The sequence below is a fragment of the Aspergillus brasiliensis genome, assembly GCF_001889945.1.
Source record: "Aspergillus brasiliensis CBS 101740 unplaced genomic scaffold ASPBRscaffold_10, whole genome shotgun sequence".
In the NCBI taxonomy this organism is placed as follows: domain Eukaryota; kingdom Fungi; phylum Ascomycota; class Eurotiomycetes; order Eurotiales; family Aspergillaceae; genus Aspergillus; species Aspergillus brasiliensis.
In genome coordinates, this window is record NW_027137451.1 from 851,936 (window position 1) to 869,942 (window position 18,007).

General features: G+C 50.5%; 5 protein-coding genes across 5 annotated transcripts; 4 read left to right on the forward strand and 1 right to left on the reverse strand.

Moving 5' to 3' along the window:
• Window positions 1-42: 42 nt before the first annotated feature.
• On the forward strand, window positions 43-655 carry ASPBRDRAFT_57229 (uncharacterized protein; the record flags this gene model as incomplete). The annotated part of the gene is made up of 3 exons (XM_067627716.1): window positions 43-84; window positions 342-505; window positions 544-655. 3 exons carry the CDS (start codon window positions 43-45, stop codon window positions 653-655), a joined length of 318 nt encoding a protein of 105 aa, XP_067476835.1.
• A 758-nt stretch (window positions 656-1,413) lies between these two features.
• Window positions 1,414-2,655, forward strand: ASPBRDRAFT_182641 (ribulose-phosphate 3-epimerase RPE1; the record flags this gene model as incomplete). The annotated part of the gene is made up of 3 exons (XM_067619978.1): window positions 1,414-1,911; window positions 1,987-2,238; window positions 2,392-2,655. Exons 1-3 carry the CDS (start codon window positions 1,669-1,671, stop codon window positions 2,653-2,655), a joined length of 759 nt encoding a protein of 252 aa, XP_067476836.1. The 5' UTR covers window positions 1,414-1,668.
• Window positions 2,656-3,270: 615 nt separating this feature from the next.
• Window positions 3,271-4,731, reverse strand: ASPBRDRAFT_67469 (uncharacterized protein; the record flags this gene model as incomplete). The annotated part of the gene is made up of 2 exons (XM_067628896.1): window positions 4,025-4,731; window positions 3,271-3,936 (listed from the first exon to the last, which is right to left on the reverse strand). The coding sequence occupies exons 1-2, from the start codon at window positions 4,238-4,240 to the stop codon at window positions 3,271-3,273; spliced, it is 882 nt and encodes a 293-aa protein (XP_067476837.1). The 5' UTR covers window positions 4,241-4,731.
• An 8,363-nt stretch (window positions 4,732-13,094) lies between these two features.
• On the forward strand, window positions 13,095-14,276 carry ASPBRDRAFT_67470 (uncharacterized protein). The gene is made up of 2 exons (XM_067628897.1): window positions 13,095-13,798; window positions 13,848-14,276. The coding sequence occupies exon 1, from the start codon at window positions 13,360-13,362 to the stop codon at window positions 13,780-13,782; it is 423 nt and encodes a 140-aa protein (XP_067476838.1). The 5' UTR covers window positions 13,095-13,359; the 3' UTR covers window positions 13,783-13,798; window positions 13,848-14,276.
• Window positions 13,959-16,088, forward strand: ASPBRDRAFT_32415 (uncharacterized protein; the record flags this gene model as incomplete). Its single annotated transcript, XM_067623012.1, has 2 exons — window positions 13,959-14,276; window positions 14,418-16,088. The coding sequence occupies 2 exons, from the start codon at window positions 13,959-13,961 to the stop codon at window positions 16,086-16,088; spliced, it is 1,989 nt and encodes a 662-aa protein (XP_067476839.1).
• Window positions 16,089-18,007: the final 1,919 nt, after the last annotated feature.

Sequence of the window (18,007 nt, forward strand, 5' to 3'; positions counted from 1 at the left end):
CCAAATGTGCCCGACGCTAGTTTTCCTTTTCCGTCTATTACGATGAGAGATGCAGGTTATGATGCAAAAGTTGAACCAAACAACGTATATCCAACAAAAAAGCTAGAATATCTCGATTGCAGTCGACACCGATCAACGATTCAACGATATCAATCAGAGAATTAGCAGAACGAATGATTACCCAGCTACCAGAGCTGAGGGCACGATAACTTGACAGAAAACACAAAACACAAAGAAAACGGTGGTGAAGAATCCGACCGAGACGGGGTAAGGTGAAGATCACCTTTGGTGACCGGTAGCGCTTGCTCTACTAATAAAGCGCTGGAAAGAGGGGAACGGAGGGAGATCTGGAGGGAACTCCCTCCCACCATCACCAGACCTGCAGGAACTACTGCAACATTGCGCACAAAGCACCCGTCATCCCTGCAACTGGGCAGCGTGAAGATGCTATCATTGGTGGTGGGATGGCGGGCGCTTCGGCCACAACGAATCCGAGCAGTCGACCGTCATGATGGGCGACAACGGACAGACTCGGGAGGCAAGCGTGCCAATCATTGTGAAGGGAAGATCTTTGTGTCTGCAAAGAACCGCCCTCCAGCCAGAGATGGGAGCTGTGTGTGATGGGGGAGGTGTTCGTCTGATTGGTAGGCTCTAAGCGCCCGGTGCTCTATCTTTAGAAAATGAAGGGCACCCCGGAGAGACGGAGATAGTCCAAGCGGTCAATAGCCGTCGCCGGTGCGTGCCATGGGTGGATTTGTAGTGGTAGTGGTAGACTAAGGAGTTTGTGTTCGAATCATAATGTCCAAGCATTGATAAAATTTTGATGAAAAAGACTAGTACTTCTGTAGTTATGATGATAAGCAGCATGGGTTTCCCCGCCACGGCCAGTTAACTAGTAGGAACCAACTCACACTTGGGTTATAGAGCATGGGCCAGCTCTCGACAGAAAAGGGAAATCCGGCCCGCGTACAGAGTACAAATCCCAACGGCAACCTGGAAAGGGAGATGGTTGAGTCACCCGACCAACATGTCGGCATCGCAGGGAGGAGGATGAAGTGGACAAGGAGATGCGCATTATCTACTGGTCAGTGGGTGGCCAGTTCCCAGTTGGGGAAACCCCGTGACTGCATTGGGCGCGAGTCTCGACCGGGTGTTCAGGCACCCAGGCCCCCACCGAGCTGCAGCCAAGTGTCTCCCCCACGTGCAGCTTGGGGCCCTAGCCCTTATCGGAGGGCAGCAGATTACCCTTTTGGGCACTCCGGAGGGATTGAACTGACGTCGACGGGAAAACTGAAAACTGAACCCGAGAAAAATGGCGGTGATGTTATCAAACCTCTTGCTGACTTATGGCTCGTTGCCCTTGTGGCCGTGATGGCGTCTCCATTATTTGTTCCCATCCCCATTCTTGATATCCACTCCCCGGTGTGGCCCCCCTCCTTTCCCAATAGTATTCCATATTGCCCACCGCGCCCCTCGTCACCAGATTTAATTGTCCGTAACTATAAATCCGGTGCCCCTCCACTTCCTCCTTTCCATCATCTCCGGCGATACCGCATCCGTATTAAAATCCTAATAATATCAATCTTTCTAACTTTTTCTTCCTCGATCCCAGAACTAATTGACCTTCCTCCCACAATTTCTCCTTCTTCTCAATTCATCCATCCCATCATGTCCCCGCCAGCTATCATTGCTCCCTCCATCCTGAGTGCCGACTTCGGCACCCTGGGCAGCGAATGCTCGACCAAGATTGCCCAAGGATCCGACTGGTTGCACGTCGACATCATGGACGGCCACTTCGTCCCCAACATGACCTTTGGCGCCCCCGTCGTAACCAAGATTCGCTCCCATGTTGCTCGTCCCACTGAGCCCAACGGCAAGGGCACCTTTGACTGCCACATGATGATCCAGGAAGTGCGTCTTGCCTCTCTTTTCCCTCCTAGCACCATCTATATACCTCAATGACACCCATGCTAATTCCTTAAATAGCCCCACAAATGGGTCAAGGACTTCAAAGACGCCGGCTGCGATCTCTACTGCTTCCACTACGAAGCCGCCATTTCCTCCCCCGCCGCTACCAGTCCCGCCGACAACACCACGACCACCAAGACCAGCCCCAAGGACCTGATCCGGTATATCCACGAGGAGGGCATGCAAGCCGGAATTGCCATCAAGCCTGATACCCCCGTCGACGTGCTCTGGGAGATCCTGGCGAATGAGAACGAGAAGGAACGTCCGGATGTGAGTTGATCCTTGATCCCCCATGCCTCAGCACAATAACTGGGGAAGGAGGGAATGAATTACCCCACACATCCATAAACCTACTGGAGGATTATGTTTTATTGGTTAAGGTTTTGCACATGCTAATGCTATCCATCTTGGCAATTTCTACAGATGGTCCTCGTCATGACGGTTCACCCCGGATTCGGTGGTCAGAAGTTCATGGCCTCCGAGCTGCCCAAGGTCAAAGCTCTGAGGGAGAAATACCCCAACCTCAATATCGAGGTGGATGGTGGTTTGGGACTGGGCACGATTGACCAGGCTGCGGAGGCTGGCGCCAACGTCATTGTTGCGGGCTCGGCCGTCTTTGGCGCTCAGGATCCCGCCGACGTCATCGCTAAACTCCGCGAGACTGTCAACAAGTATCGAAAGGAGTAAATTTCAACATAATTATAATGAAATATAAATAAAAGAAAGAAAAGAGGGCGGGGAAAGGAAACCATAAACAAAAGTTTCGGTTCATGTGACACGAGTTTCGTTGCGATCGCTCGCATTTCTATTTGTTCCCTTCGTTTTCTAGCTTCTTCCTGGCGCCCTACAGAATTTTAATGTTCCCTTTTTCGGGGGTTGTTTCTACCCCTGTCGACATGTGATGAGCGACAAAAGGGTCCAAGAATATTTGATCGGTTACGGGCAGACGATGCGCGTTCAGGCATATTTAGAAGGTTATGGGTTGGGTCTACGGGTCGGATAGAGCAGGTAAACAGCGGGGATCATTAACAATGTATGTAATGGGAAATGAGTCCAGTTCGAACATATACAGCTGAGAATGCAAGTTACAAAGAAAGAAAAGCAGCAAGGAAGCAAGCAACAGTGAAAGCTGGTATCTTTACAGGGAACGAAGAGTGAAAAATAAGTCTCGCGATAACCGAAAATAGGACGCTGAGTCGGATTCGTCGTCTCAATATGAATGCAACCGCAACCCCCGGCCGTTGACTTTGGCAGCCCGCGCTTTCTGTCGACCGGGGTCCCATCCTGGGTTTCACCACCATCCTACTCTTCTTCGATCGTCTCCTCCTGATCGGTCCGCGCCGCATTATCCTCCCTCAAGGACTTGAGAAGATCCTGTTGACCCCCGGAAATAGACTTCCGCAAGTCCTGTGCAACTTTTTCCTGTTCTTCTTTGGATGTGGCGGAGATGATGGAGCCACGGTGGTGCTGCACCATTCCTAAAGCTTCAGCAGCATCAGCATGAAAATTAGCAGACGATTCTGCAGCTACCTCGGGCACGAGAGGCGGCCGCTGAGGCTTGCTAGCCTGTGTGTCAGGAGCAGCCTCATTCCGACGTACAGTTTCTTCTTTGCCTGCGTGGGACTGCTCGTCAGCCGCAGGGGTCTCTTTTTCTTCTGCAGCTGCCGGGGCGGATTCCTTTGCCGGGGCAGGTTGAGTGCCGCTGCCCTTGGCCTTGGCAGCGGCCTCCCCACTAGCCTGGCGCATGGCGGCCGTGATGGCAGTGTCTTTCGGGGTCTCCTTGGACGGGGGGCTCTGAATCTTGATTGTGCTCTGTTTGAGGGTAGTTGGTTCGGGGGTGGGGGTAGATGCGGCCGAGGGGGGTGCGATCGGAGTACTAGTTGCGGGAATACTGTCGATGTCTTCGACACTGTTAACCTGCATCCTCAGCTCACCATACTCATTCCATTCTTCGACTTGCTCCAAGTCCTGTAGTTTGATGGTGTTAGCTTGTAGTGCCCAGTATATGCTGTTCCTTCCTCGCTAGTAGCCACTAGCCTCTGGAGGGAATACATACTCCGACAACAGTGCCGAATTTCACCAAGCCAGGAAGCTTCTTGCCCTTGGAGCGACGACCCCAGAGCTTCCGGGCTACATCGTCCGTGGCCACATCGATTGCGCGGAAAGGGAGCTTGTTGGCTTTGAGAATCGTCTCGAGACGTGCCGTTGCGGTGACGATGTGGGACGACCCCGCAGTCAGGGAGGTGTAGAGATAGAGGGTGGGATCGGACATGTTGATGTACAAGGAACGATTATCCGGTCGTAGTAGTGAAGGTTGAGAAAGAAGATGGTGATGGCGAACGAGAGTAGGTATATCGAACGGAGAGAATGAGGAAAGTAATGAGGCGAGGATGAGGGGAAGAAGACAAGGATGCCGATCGCTTTGATGGAGGCCCGCTTCCCCTTTTGCAGCGCGACGGCGCGCCTTCCCGATTGTTCTTTTTGAAAGGGGCAGAAAAGTGAGGGAATGCGCTTCACCGCCGAATGACGTGGCTTCCTGAGGCGCGCGACAGATCACGTGGAGTGGTGGTCCATGCAGTTTCGAGTAGATTGGAGAGAGCGTCGTAGAGAGTGAGGTGCTCGATAGGTGAATGGGATTAAATCTTTCATACCAGGTGAAATAAATCACCAACAAGAATGTTCAGCTAAGGAAGGTGGAGGATGCGGCGCAAAAGAGGCAACAGCCGACCATATATAAAGCCTAGTGATTACAGACTAATGTCGTGACAGCCTCTTGCAATTGTGGGGGATCTGATTCCAGGGTGGCAAGCTGACGTCAGTCCATACTTCGCGTCCACACGCGATACCTTCACTATCATAAAAGAACTTCCTCATTCTGCACCAACTACACGCACGGCCTGTCCTCCACTCTTTTCTCGGTACCATCCGATCTCTTCTCCACCTTTGATCGACTACTTCCAAGGCATTGTTTTTTCCCGCAACTTTGCCTGCGCAGTGGAAGGATCCGAGGTATCACTGCGAAAGAAAAGTGGGTGCAGCATTCGATTGTCGCAAGATAAGTGGTACGGCTGATGTCACGGCTCCATTGATCATACAGGGCCCAAAAGTGAAATATCGCAGTTTCAACGGCCTATGACTTCATCGTCTAACTGTTCGCCAGCTCTTTTGCGAATCTTCCGCCGTTACTGCTAAACCTAGTTGTCTCAACCTATTCCAATTGAGCGTCCACTGGTGAGACCAGAAGACTTTGTATTTTCTGTCCGCATTTGTTGCATATGAACACAGGTTGTATCTATGATGCAATTGTAGTAGAGGCCAAGAAGCATCTGATATTCCCCGACGCCAGTTTGAAGTGGTGGTATGATAATGCGCAATGACCACATAGCTACGCCGTTGAGGCAGGATTCGAGAAGAGCTGCAGGATACTAAACCACAAGGATTGGAGCTATAAACTACCATGTAGAGGGTGGCGAGGTGGGACCAGTTGAACGTCAAATCGCTGGTAAAGTACACCTCTGTTAGATCGACGATCTCACAAGATTGATGTTTGTTCATGAGTGGGGGAGACCTAGCAACAGTCGCATACTATACTAGACTGGCAGTCTCCTCAGGCTAGTCTTCGAGAAGATTTGTCCAGATGTTATATTTTATCATCTTTCAGAGCCTGTGTCTTTCCCTGGACGTGCCTCGTCATCAGCTCTCGGATGAGCCTTCCCGACACCCACCATTGACGAGTAACACAGCTCCTATACTTATGCGTAGGATCGCTTCATATACCACAAATTAATATGTCTCATCAAGATATAATAAGCAGGGAGTGATGATCATGCACTTCATGGGGCGTCAAAATGGAGTCAAGTCGTAACGACAATATATAGTTGTGCCTAATACTTACCGGTTCTCCCAAATTGTCGCTGTCAACATCATTGTTTACAGGGGACACTTGAGAACACCGGATCAATCATGATGTTCACTAGTAAATAATCTGTGCAATAAACATTAGGATGCAAGTATGGTGCGGACTAAAGCTTCCAATAAGGTGTCACCAATTCGGTAGATAAGGGGAGGAGCCTGGCTGTCACAATATACCTGCCCATTGCCCTCCTAAAAACTTACTCGAATTGGCACATGGTACATCTTGCGAAGTCTTGCATGGGCCGGTGACAGGACAAATACTATATCGAAATGCCAGAGTCTAAGGAACCCATGCAACAGCAATAGTCAGCTCTTCAAGATGCTCTTCTCTTAAAAACCCGGTCATCGCAATGAGCCACAGTCATATTGCTTCATGAAATGGGTTACTTCAAGTATTCCTGGAGAAAGCTTATTGTAGGCCTCGTACCTACGTCTGCAGTATCAAGTGCCACTCCTTCCAACAAGACCTGCGGCTTTCTTTGTTATTCGAGAAAACCAGGCTGATATGATCCCCCGGAAGGCGAGTATTAAAGTGGTATCTGGAAGTAACTTATGAAACAGAACGTGACTACAGTCAGTATTGTTTGAAGGAACGATTTGCTGGTGACTACTCCGATGGTATTGTCGGTGTACCTGCCGATTCACTCCTCTATCACCACATTGAATATTAAACTGCACCGTATGTCACCACAATCTCATAGTCTATGGACCGTTCAAGAATAAGATCACTAATCTCTATGCAGAGTATTGCAATTGTGTACCATTGCCTAGCGAAGATATTGTGGCGTTTCGAAACCATACTGGCTTGATTGAAATGCAAGGCAATGTAGCGCAAGAGATGGCGAAACCGATGCAGTGGCAGAAAAGCAGGATCAAGCTTCGTGAAATGGATGGTGTCGCGAAGACAAGCGAGAATAGCCGATGGGGCAGTCTGGATCCTCTCAAGTCAAAAGGTCCTCAGCTCCCCAGACTCTAGCACACCGTACGTGGCTATGGATCACTCGGCGTACAGAATACTCATCTTGCTAGCTACATTGATCTGCAATGACCCATCTCACAACAACGAGCGCTGACAAGTACAGCCTGGGCATGCGCCATTTGGCGTTGAGACAGAGCACTGCCACAGCCACTTGGACGAAACAAGGGCCAGCGGTTAATCCTTCAGGCAATGCAAGGCTTAGCAGCAAAGCAGCAAAGAATTGAGGAAGTGAGACTATCCACAAAATTCGACTTGTTCAGCCGCGTCATCGTATATTTCTCATTGTCAGATCCAATCAAAGACACAGATTCGACCCTGAGCATGGATTTCCGTTGCCTCTGGCGGTCATAGCACCCATTCACACAAGGACAACGAGCTGGAATTTGGCCCAGCGGCTGGCTAAACGCCGTTCCAGACTCGGCCTTGAGGGATGCCCAGGCGTGCCTGTGGCAAGCTGTCCTAATTCCTTGGATCGCACCTATAGGGAGTGCTTCCCGTGCTGCCAATACCCAGGAGGATCAGCCCAAGCAATGATATCTGGTGTTCGTATCAGTACGGACTATTCAGCCAGATCGAGGGTGAACATACAGGGCGTTCAGATACCCTGGCTAACCGGGCATCCGCAGTCCCAGCCAGTTGGTGGGCTTCATGAGATCTCACTCATCCAAGGTAGATCTCGCCTCTTCTGTGCCGTCTTTCAAGCCAATATCGTTGCCCGAATCTCAGGTCTCAGCTCATAGCCTGACTCGATCCCATCTGGACCGGGATCGAGTAAGGCAGAAAACTGACTAATAAGACTGGTTGGGCATGGGCGGCAGCCGTTTCCGACCATCCCAGCGAATATGTTGTCATAGTGGTTTCAAGTAAGATGATAAGTTTAGCCTCTTTTTGCGGAAATGAAGTGGGCGTTGGTGACCTAAGTAACCCAGTGCAGTGACCTGAATCCTTTCGGCCTTCCGTGTTTCTATGGGAGGGCGGGTGGCCCAACAGCTCCGGCCTCAAATCTTAAATGATTCGCTGTCAGTTGCAGTTTTCAGATAGCGCCAACCGGGCGTCCCAATGGAACCTTCCAAAGTTCGGCAACTGTCCCAAGTCTAGAAATACTTTCCCATCACGAGAGATAAAATAAGAAAAAAAAAGAAAAAATAATTTAAAACTGACTACTATTTCCAGGGATCAAAATGTCACCTTTGGGAAAGTAAGTAGTTACTAGATCAGTAGGTAGTGTGACAACTGCCCAAGTCAGGCATTCGCTGAAAATCTGGAGAAGGGAAAGGAGGGAATGGAATCCAACCCAAAAACTTTCTTCCCTGCTTTTTTCTTTCCTACACTGTATATGGCAATATGCGCATCCTGCATGGAATCACAGATGGTACGAACTAGTGGACCATCTTGAAAGCCTTTTCCAGCCTATCATCCCACCCCCTTCAGGGAAATTGGACGATCACAGAACGTCTAGCGGGCCCGCCGATCCCCTTTGCCCATCGAATAGGGGTGCTTTGCTGACAACGGACCATGACGGCCACGGAATAGCGTCACGCATCTATTTTTGTCCCCTCCCCCCCATGTCGTTGCTTTTTTTTTTTCCTTTCCCCTCCCTTTCGTCGCAACTATCTACTCCGTTCCAAGTTGATGATCGGACAAGGTACGAAAAAGTACCTGCGTACTCACTAAAATAAATCTAAGAGTAAGAAGCCTGCAAGGCATCGAAAATCGGGCTTCACTACGGAAGTACATCCTACAGGACTCTAAGAATGTATGCCTAAGACTTATCACAGCGCATTGATGTGAAAAACAAGTTGTGAGTGCAGCGAGCCCAGAGCTAGCTACTTAGTTCATGAACTTGTTGTCATTTGATGCCAGCCAGAAAAGACCGTATGATCTTCATTCCCCCATTATTCTCCATTATACTCCATACACGGTTGTACTATAGTTAACTTACTTCATTGTCTTCAATCAATGCATTCTCTATTTCTAGCTTAGTAGCCGAGACAACTCCGCTGCTCCGCACTGATTGAAAAAAAAAAAAAAAATCATCGCATTATTGCATTTTTAAATTTTTAGATACTCCCTGTGTGGTCGTGGTTGTGGTTCCTATAATGACCATCTCGTATCTAGACTGTTTGACATCCCGTTATCCCGGCATTGGTACTATATCTGGTATGTAGGCAGTTAGTTATCTCCATCCACTTTCCACTTCTTGGAAAAGACGGGCCAGGAATAGCATTCAGTCCGTTCTGGTCGTAGGGGTTGGTTAGTACTTAGTAGATATCCTTGTCGTACACTAGTTAAATGGATGGAAATGACGTTTGATTACGATTACTCTTGCATATTTGTTGACTCGCTGTAGACTAGTGTATAACCATGTCACTCACTGTTGGTGAAGGAACAAAGTAGCCGTTATCGAGATATCATCACGTAGTATGTTACAATGGTAGTAGTAAGGTTTCTATAGAGGGGAGGTGATTGTATGAGAAGTTAGTTGTCAGTTGGGTAAATAGTAGTACCAAATACTAAATTCATCGCTGGATTCAGTTATCTTTTTGAATTTGTACTACGGCGTGGCTGATTATACATAGTATTGAAGTTTGAAGTTACTAAGTAGTAGCAGTTTGTTAGTTGATTACTTCTATATGATTGCAAGTAGATCCTATTATTAGCCTACTAGTACTGTCGTACTCTACGATATATATATTCCTGTGCTGACTGGAGATGAGCATGGAATTGTAGACTGGACATCCTGCCATCTCATCTTATTTGCTTGCCAGCTGAACAAATTGTATCTCGCAAAGTTTGGCGACTTCGTGAGTAAGGCCTGGTGGGATGTGATCGCGCGACTTAGAGAAGAATTGGTGGGGATAGGTAAACTGAAGCGGGATGAGAAGTAAAGAGGGGCAAAATGACAATGACGCAGTTGTGCGAGTTCATCGCCGGCATGGCTCGACACTCCAATCTGTCGAAAATCCGTTGAATGCCGACAGCAATCTCCATACTTCATCGAAATCCTCTTTCCCCGATCGTGGGGTCCGTTGGTATGCTAGTCACTACGAAATTGTCTCGGTGTCCGGACGCACTCCAGCGGTAGCAAGCAGCTCTCCAGACCGACAAGACAGTAATCCCCGGGGACATGAAGAAGCCAAGTTCGCCACCGAATTTACTCCGTAGAGAAATTCAGTTGCTTTCTCTCCATACAGTGTCTAGATCGAGGACGGAAGTTGGTGAATGCGTAGACAAAAACGCATGACTCACGGGTTCAACTCAATACCCCGCTGTTGCTCTCATACTGGGACGGTGTAGACTCCGTTCTGCCGACCAGAGGGCCGGAGATTCGACTGTCTTCGAGAACCGGCAAGAGGGGGGAATTCCTAGAATATTCCTCTACCCGCGCAGATTAAGCCGAAGACCAACAGTGGAGTAGCAACTCTGCACACGAGTATCCCACGTAGTCCCTGATTTCCCTGGCTATGTTTCCTTCATTCTCCAAAGAGACACTATGAGCGCCGTCGGTGATTGGCTCGAGCCAGGTTCAGACACGATAGCCGGTTCCGGGAACGGCGCTTTACCCGTTCGGGGACAGACTATGGGCTCCTCCGGTGCAGTAGTCGGCCCATAGTGGTCACTTTCTACTCCGTAGTATCGTCATCGCTTTTTAGGCCTCAAAAAGCGGTGACTCTGCAGTGGGCTCGCGGTGGGTGCTGGAAGTCTGAAACAACGGTGGAGGAGCGGTTGACCGCCAAAAGCGCTTGCCTTCGGTGAGAGCATGAGGGGAATGCGTTCCTAAGCCATCATGATTTGGTTAGCTCTATCATCGTGTTGGCAGGGTGGAGGTGAAACGCCAACACATAGACCACTCCATCCGCAGCAGCCCTTAGTTACTTACAGCGTTCCTCGACTAACCATTTGAGTAGGTAGTAAGAGGGTCTAGTTGATCCCATAGACCAACTGTTCTTCCTAACTATCCCACCGTGGATCACGATTCATCTAGTAGTACTCCGTAATCAAGCTGTTCTCGGTCTCAGCAACTCGTCAATGGCCTAGTCCCGATTGGGAGGCAATCACGTGCTACACGTGACCATCAGCCGTCCCTTCCGCGTATTGGGCGGCATCTTCATCCGCCCCACGCATTCCCCTTCTCCAAATGATCGGTCCATCGTCGATAGTCTTGAGATCGTCCGGTCACGGCGCCAGAGGAAGATCCGGGAAATATTCTAGCTGGATTTACGAAAGATTTTCGTCACCTCCTCCGGGTACGGCGCTCCATAGCTACCATAGACGGAATGTCAGCAGTCCGTATCGATTACCTGATCGAGCTCGTGTCATTTTGGGACTGCCATGTGCAGACAACGCCGGCCAAACCCTGGGTGTCTTCCGCGTGGTACCGCGGGTTGGGCCCGGGGGCTGTACCCAGGTTACTGCTGCTTGCCTAAGTTGCTATATACGATGACTACAGGGTTCTTCTTCTTCTATCGCAAGGTCTAGGGCCACGAAGAATGGGATGCCTGGGGTTGACAACAAATCCTGTTGATACCCAATTGCCCCTGAAGTTTGCTCATCTAGACTTCAAAGGGTCGTGTCCAGACAGAACATGGAGGAGGTTTGTGCTCAAATATTCAGGAGATCTTACTTCTCCCAGTTATTCTGCTGCCGCGCCTGATACGACAACAAGCGACCGCGATAAGGGACAACCTGAGTTCCGGCTGGCTCGTCATCTGCAAGCGCATCACCAACTGACAGAGGTGTAAGACCAACCAGAGTTGGTCGTGACGAGGACTGTGGTAGTGTGGGAGCATGTATAGATTATGGGGACGAGAAAAGCCCGAACGGGTGTAGCCTGACATCGACGTGGCAGCCGTAGAGTCGAGGGGGAAAAGTTGGTAGACTTCCCGGGTGCTTTGTACGGAGCAGACGGGCGCAGGTGGCCTGCCACTGGCCACCAACCGGACCGTTAGTACATTGCTCCGGCGCAGCAAGCTGAAGCCGGTGCTGGTGCTGGGAGGACTACTACTAACTACTCAGGTACCTGAACCTGGAGTCACTGTTCCTACCTGAGACTTGGTAGGTACCTGAGGCTTGCGGAGCCACTGCTGGGGAACAGGCCCATGAATCTTTTGAGCCCATGTACCGCCATAGGCGCTGCAGCAGACCGGGTACAGCGTATCAAGTCCAGCGGAAATGGACTGGTGCAGCCAGTCCCCATAATATTAACCAGACTAGGGGAAGTGGTCGTCGTAGTACTCCGTAGTGACCATAATACTCCCGTGCACATAACCCATCATAACCACTCGGATGACTGATCATGACCGCCCAGCGCAGCAGGTGCTTTTTGCTGGTCCGGGTCGATGACGATGGGATCCGTTTCGCTGCCTCACTTTGGGGCACACACACACACCGTGTTTGTCCGTCCACTGCGACTCGTCCGATCGATGTGTCTAACCCGTTGTAACCAGGTCCATTCGGGCCTCTGTTCAGTCTGTTGAACAGTCAGCGTGTCACCCTCCCCTTGACCATTCCCGGTAGGTCTACGGAGTACTGTAGTTAGTCCTGAGTTGATGGTGTGTCTCTGTCTGACTGAGGACTGCCATAGGTAGAAGCGGGACTGATGAATTCTGGTCTGCTGGACGTGCCCTCCTCCCCTTTCTCCTTCCTACCTTACAGTGCTTAGTGTGCTTTTCGTCTTTCCCTCTCTCTCTCTCTCTCTTCCCTTCCCCCCCAGAATAATAATAACACTGACGGCTACTGGTTAACTAGTACTCGAGTGGTCTCTTCTCGTTTTGGTACTAGCGCTCTGATCACCACCCCTCCCTCCTTCTCTTTCCCCAAAAATCACAACAATAATAATTTTTCCTTTTGTCCATTTTATTTTATTTTATTTTATTTTATTTTCTTTTCTTCTTCCTACCTCTTTTACTTTTTTGGTCCTTTTTGGCTCGCAACTTTCCCCCCTCTTCTTCATCCTTATACTCTTCCTTCTTGGGAAATAGTAAAAAAAGAAAGGAGGGATGGAAGAAAAGGGAATAGATTAATGAGAAGAATGAAAGTAAAAATCCAAAAAGAAAGTCAAAATGAGAAAAACAAAAATCGTCAAATCAGAAAAGAAACCAGTAACCCAAATCGAAAAAAATAAAATAAAATACTAATAACATACTACCTGACTATCATTTACTTCCAAAAAAACAGTTTTGCGACAGATCCTGCCCATCCCAAGAGGGTCTGGACTCATCGGAGAGGCTTCCAATCCTTCCCTCCATCTTCCCATCCCCGCCCAGTTTCAACCTCTCGATGGGCGATGAACTCCTAAACTAACCTGCAACTACTGCTTCCCCTTCTGACGGATCTTTTGACGCTCGTTCCATCATTCGTACCTTATCCATTTCCCTCTCTCTGCCTTCCCTCCCCTCTCCTCCTCCCTCTTGCTCTAGGCTGTCCTCCTTCTCCTCCTAATCCATTCTCACCTTAGTTTCATCCTCGACCCTCTCCGGACCATTCGACCAACCCGGATGTGGGGATGGTGGATGCTCCATTTAATTGATAACCTCTTCCCACCTCATCTGCCTCCTCGTTCTTTATCGTTATCGTCATCTTCCTGGTCAACATCCATCTGGCACCTCCCATTGTTCTCTTACTCCACTGCGCCTTCATATATCTCTTCCCCCCGTCTCTCTCTCTTTTACATTTTTTTACTCTCTCTTACTTTCTCAACCTCCTCTCTCAATCTTCCCACCTCTTCATCTCGTTCAACACCTCTTCTCTTCCCATCTTATATTACCTCCACACGACCCGTCTATCTTATCTGTACCGGCCTTTTCTTTCTCCTGCCGTGTACTCCTCTTTCCACTTACACTGCCTGCCCCGTTGATCTGGGTATCGGGTCATTCTCTACTACCCTCACTTTCTATACTCCAGTCAGTCTGCCTCTCTGATCGCTCTTGTGTGCAAGTCAGTCACCAAGAGGCCCTCTACCGGTCTATGCTGACAACACTACCAGCTCTAGAGATCCTTCCAATCCCTTGAAGTCACTTGATACTGATAGCAGCACTCCCTCCTTGCTCATCCGACGTGAGAAGAGGCAGCACTCAGCGAGGACTTCACCCCAACTATGGCGGGCACCATGGCCGACGACGAACTCTTCACAAGGGCCATCTCTGGGTATCGGGACGCTTTCTTGGATCGACACTCCCATCTTCCGGAATCAGAGCGAAACGAACTTTGGAGTCAGCGGTTAAGTCAGTTCATGACCACCACGGCCTCTTCTTCTATATCCTCTGTCGCCTCGTCCAGTTACCGCCCGGTTCCCGGTTCTGGTCTCCCTGAAGATGGCGGCTCGACTCTCGAGAAATCTGGGAAACGGTCACGACAGGATACCCCCCGGACCCTACCTGGTTCTGGTCTTCCTCCGCCGAAACGACGAGTCACCGTATGTGATCTATCTTGGTCTTCTGCTCCCGCCTCTCCTCCATGCCTGCGTTTCTACCCATTCTGTCCCTCCCGCGCTATTCTATGATCTTCTTCTCTTCTGTCATCTCCCGCCAACAGTCCTTGGATTGACACTTGGCAGACTCCGGAACCTCCAGTGACCGTTGATCTGACGCGCGAACTGTCTCATGCGTCCTCGCCGGCGGCCCCTGAGACCACTCGACGCCTCTCAAGAACGAATTCTCGGAAAGGCAGCTCGGTCTCTTACTCTGGTCCTGGACCCTCCTCCCGGCATACGGCTATGGTCCGCTCGCAGAGTCAGCAGATACCGGTTGCTCACCGTCCGTCGCTGGCCACCCCTGCAACGGGTTTTCGGCACTCGTATGGACCCCAGCGGGTGCAGCGCCGCCTTGACCATGTCAACGAGTACACGCCCTCCGAATACGCCAAACAGTACTTGGATGACTTCCAGGGCCAGGGACACGTCTCGGCACTTTCTATGGCGCTTTCTGCGGATTCAGCGATGTCTGGACACCAACAAGAACCCCAGCTGAATCAGGGCCAGCCTGACCTAATGGCGACGAACTTCGCTGCCATGTCCACCAACCCCACTATGGCCGAGCAGCCGGTCCAGCCGGCTGCCGTGGAAATGAGCCGGAGTACCACTACGGACTCGCTGTGCGGAGGTTTGGGAATGATGAGATTCGATTCCTCGGGACCGAATCTCGACTCCAATTTCTCATTTTCCGTACCCTCTGAATTCGTCACCACCTCCCCCATGAACGTCCCCTTCCCTGCTTCCTTCTCATCTATGCACCGACACCCAAACCCCGAAGTCCCCCTCCCCTTCACAGAGCCTTCCGGCTCGATGTCGTTTTCTTGCTCTGCTCCATCCTCCACATCCTTTTATCCACCCATCCCTACGTTTTCTCCATCCACTGCGACGGAGATGAGACCTTCTATGTCTGTTGAGAGTGACAGCTCGTCTCTCTCCCAGCCATCGAGGGCGGCTCGCAGGACCCAAGAACAGATTGTTCAGGGGACTCGACCCATCGCTCCGAAAGCCGAGCCACACAGCAGCTCACCCCCCAAGGCGGCTGAGCAGCACAAGATGATTCGCATCTCATCATCGGATGGTACTGCCAAGGAGGTTGCAGCCATTCCCAAGGCCTCGATCCAACGGCCCCCACGTCCGAAGACGTATTGTAACATGTGCAACGACCAGCCCGATGGCTTTCACGGAGAGCACGAGCTGCGTCGACACATTGAGCGGGTCCATGCCGTTGTTCGCAAGGTTTGGGTTTGTGTTGACATATCTCCTGGCAAGACATTCCTGGCCAACTGCAAGGCTTGTCGGAATGGCAAAAGATACGGTGCTAACTACAACGCCGCCGCTCATCTTCGTCGCACCCACTTCAACCCGTGCCAAAGAGGCCGCGGGGGTCGTGGCAAAGACAGCGAGAAGCGCGGCGGCAAGGGCGGTGGGAATCACCCACCCATGGATGTCCTGAAGCATTGGATGGTGCAGAAAGAGGAGATTGTCCTCGAAAATGCCCAGAACTATATTGACCAGGATGCGCTAGGCGATGATCTGGCGGCTGCTCCGCCTGCGGCCTCTGATGATGTTGCATTTTCCGGATTGCCGCAAGTGCCGGTCGAAGACATCTCTTCCCAAGGTATGGACTCGACTTTGGTGAGCGGATTTGAGCCCTTCACGGCGATGCCGACGATGGTCATGGACGCATCGATGGATGCTGCTCCTTGTTATTTCGACTCTCAGACATTACCGCCTGAGATCGATTCGTATGTGTGATTGTATAAACATCAGCCCAGCGGCTGGTCGCTTTCTCATTTACCTCCCTGAGGGGCTTGAGACTAGATCTTTGGTTACTCTTGGGTTTCTTGTTGATACTATACATCTTGAACCTTTGCTTTTTTGAAGCTGTTTCCATATTCTTCACCTTGTGCACTTCTCGCCTATATTTTGTGTGATAAATGCTCACCGGTTCTTTTTTCTTCTTTTTTCTTTTTCTCTTTTCCCTTTTTCTGTTCTTAATTTTTTTTCTCTTCTAATCTTTCTCCTACATTCTCCTACATTTCTTCTTCTCTTTTTTTTCCTTCTTCTTTCTCCTTTTTCTTTCAGTGATTCTTCTTCTATCTTCTCTTCTCTTCATTCTTCGGACTCCAGAGGGCCGACCACGTCGACCTGGTGATGCCCCTGATGGGCGCTACGACATAATGTGTGATGATGAGCAGTCAATCAGCCAGTCTCAGATTCGTGAATATATTGATTTGGTGCACGTCGTGCATGAAAGCCACGGTTCCCCCGAGCACAAGCCTCAGGACTAAGATATGATGGGGCAGCCACTGCCGACTTTGCAGGACCTATTTTGGTAACTGCAGCCTACTATTGCTCAAGGATACTAAGATGCCCAGGGACCATGCTTTGCTTTGCAGAGCGCCACGGCGGTGACCGTAAGGTAGGCGGTGCGGGTAGGCGGTGAGTGCCGGGCGTGGCTTTGTGCCGGCACCCGACGGCCACGATGTCGGGCGCAGTGATTGGGCGCAGTCTCAGGGTCTCATGAGCGCCGGGGCATGCAGTGGAACTCCAGGGCAGTCCCTCCTGCCAATGATGGCGGCGATCCTTTGGGCCCGCCGCAGACGGTTGGCTGACAACTAACCTTTCACTCCCTGAGCCATCGTTCACGGGCGATGGCGGTGGGGCACAGCCCCGAGCTCCAGGGCGGTGATTGGTAACCAAGCAGTGTGTCCAACAGGTTGTTCCAGGACAACCTCTCCAATCTCCAAATCATTCATTCATAGCAGGAACCGTCGTGGCTGGTGCCTGGCGGTAACTGGGTCCTGTAGGGCTGCGCTAACGTGGCTGAGTCCGGGCGGTGCTGCGTACGAGACTTGTATTGTAATTATGGGCTGATGGTCCCTTTTGGTCGGGAGGGAGCGGGCTCTCCCTCCTGTCTGCACTTTGACTGGAAACACGACAGACGATCCCTTAGTTTTAGGTAGTACTTATTTCGGATCCAATATTAATGATATTATTCTATTCTATGCTTCTCTCAAATCACTTCCTGTGTTGGCTGTATCTCTGTTTCAGGCCGGCTGGACCTGGGCGGCTAGTTGGGGGGTGGGGGCGTAAACAGGATTGCACTACTGCTCACTATTGGCTCGTGGGACCTGAAGGCTGTAAGGTATGTTACAGATAGTGTATGGGTAAGGGACTGGGAGGGAGATGAGTGAATTAAATGAGTGAGACTGTGAGAGAGCCTGTAATTTTCTTATTCTTATTAAGTGTCTCTGCTTCTCGGTCTCTCGTGTCTGTCTGACTGTCTGACTGTCTTGTCTTTCACGCTCAATCACCAAACCCAAACTTTAAAGGTAACGGCGGCTCAGCGATCCTCTCCTCTTTCTCCGCCTCCTTTCGCCTTTCCGACCCCTAGCGATCGTCCTTTTTCCTGCTCTTCTTCCTTCTCCTCCTCCTCCCCCCTTTCTTGCTTTCCGCTTTTCATCCACTCCGTTTAGAACTCGGCGCTGTCTTAGGTACGCTTATCTCCCTCTTATTGGCTAAACGCAAGGCTGGGCTTTCCTCCTTCCCCGTCCACTCACTCCCTCTCTTCCTCTTTCTTCTCCATCGCTACCGTCAACTGCCAAGTTCACCACGCTGACCCAGTGCTACGTTTATTCCAACACACAGACTCTTTGCCCTTCACCATGAGC

What these genes read in the sequence shown, in the direction of transcription:
- ASPBRDRAFT_67470 (XM_067628897.1), top strand. Translation starts at nt 13,360, where the DNA reads ATGTGGGGATGGTGGATGCTCCATTTAATTGATAACCTCTTCCCACCT.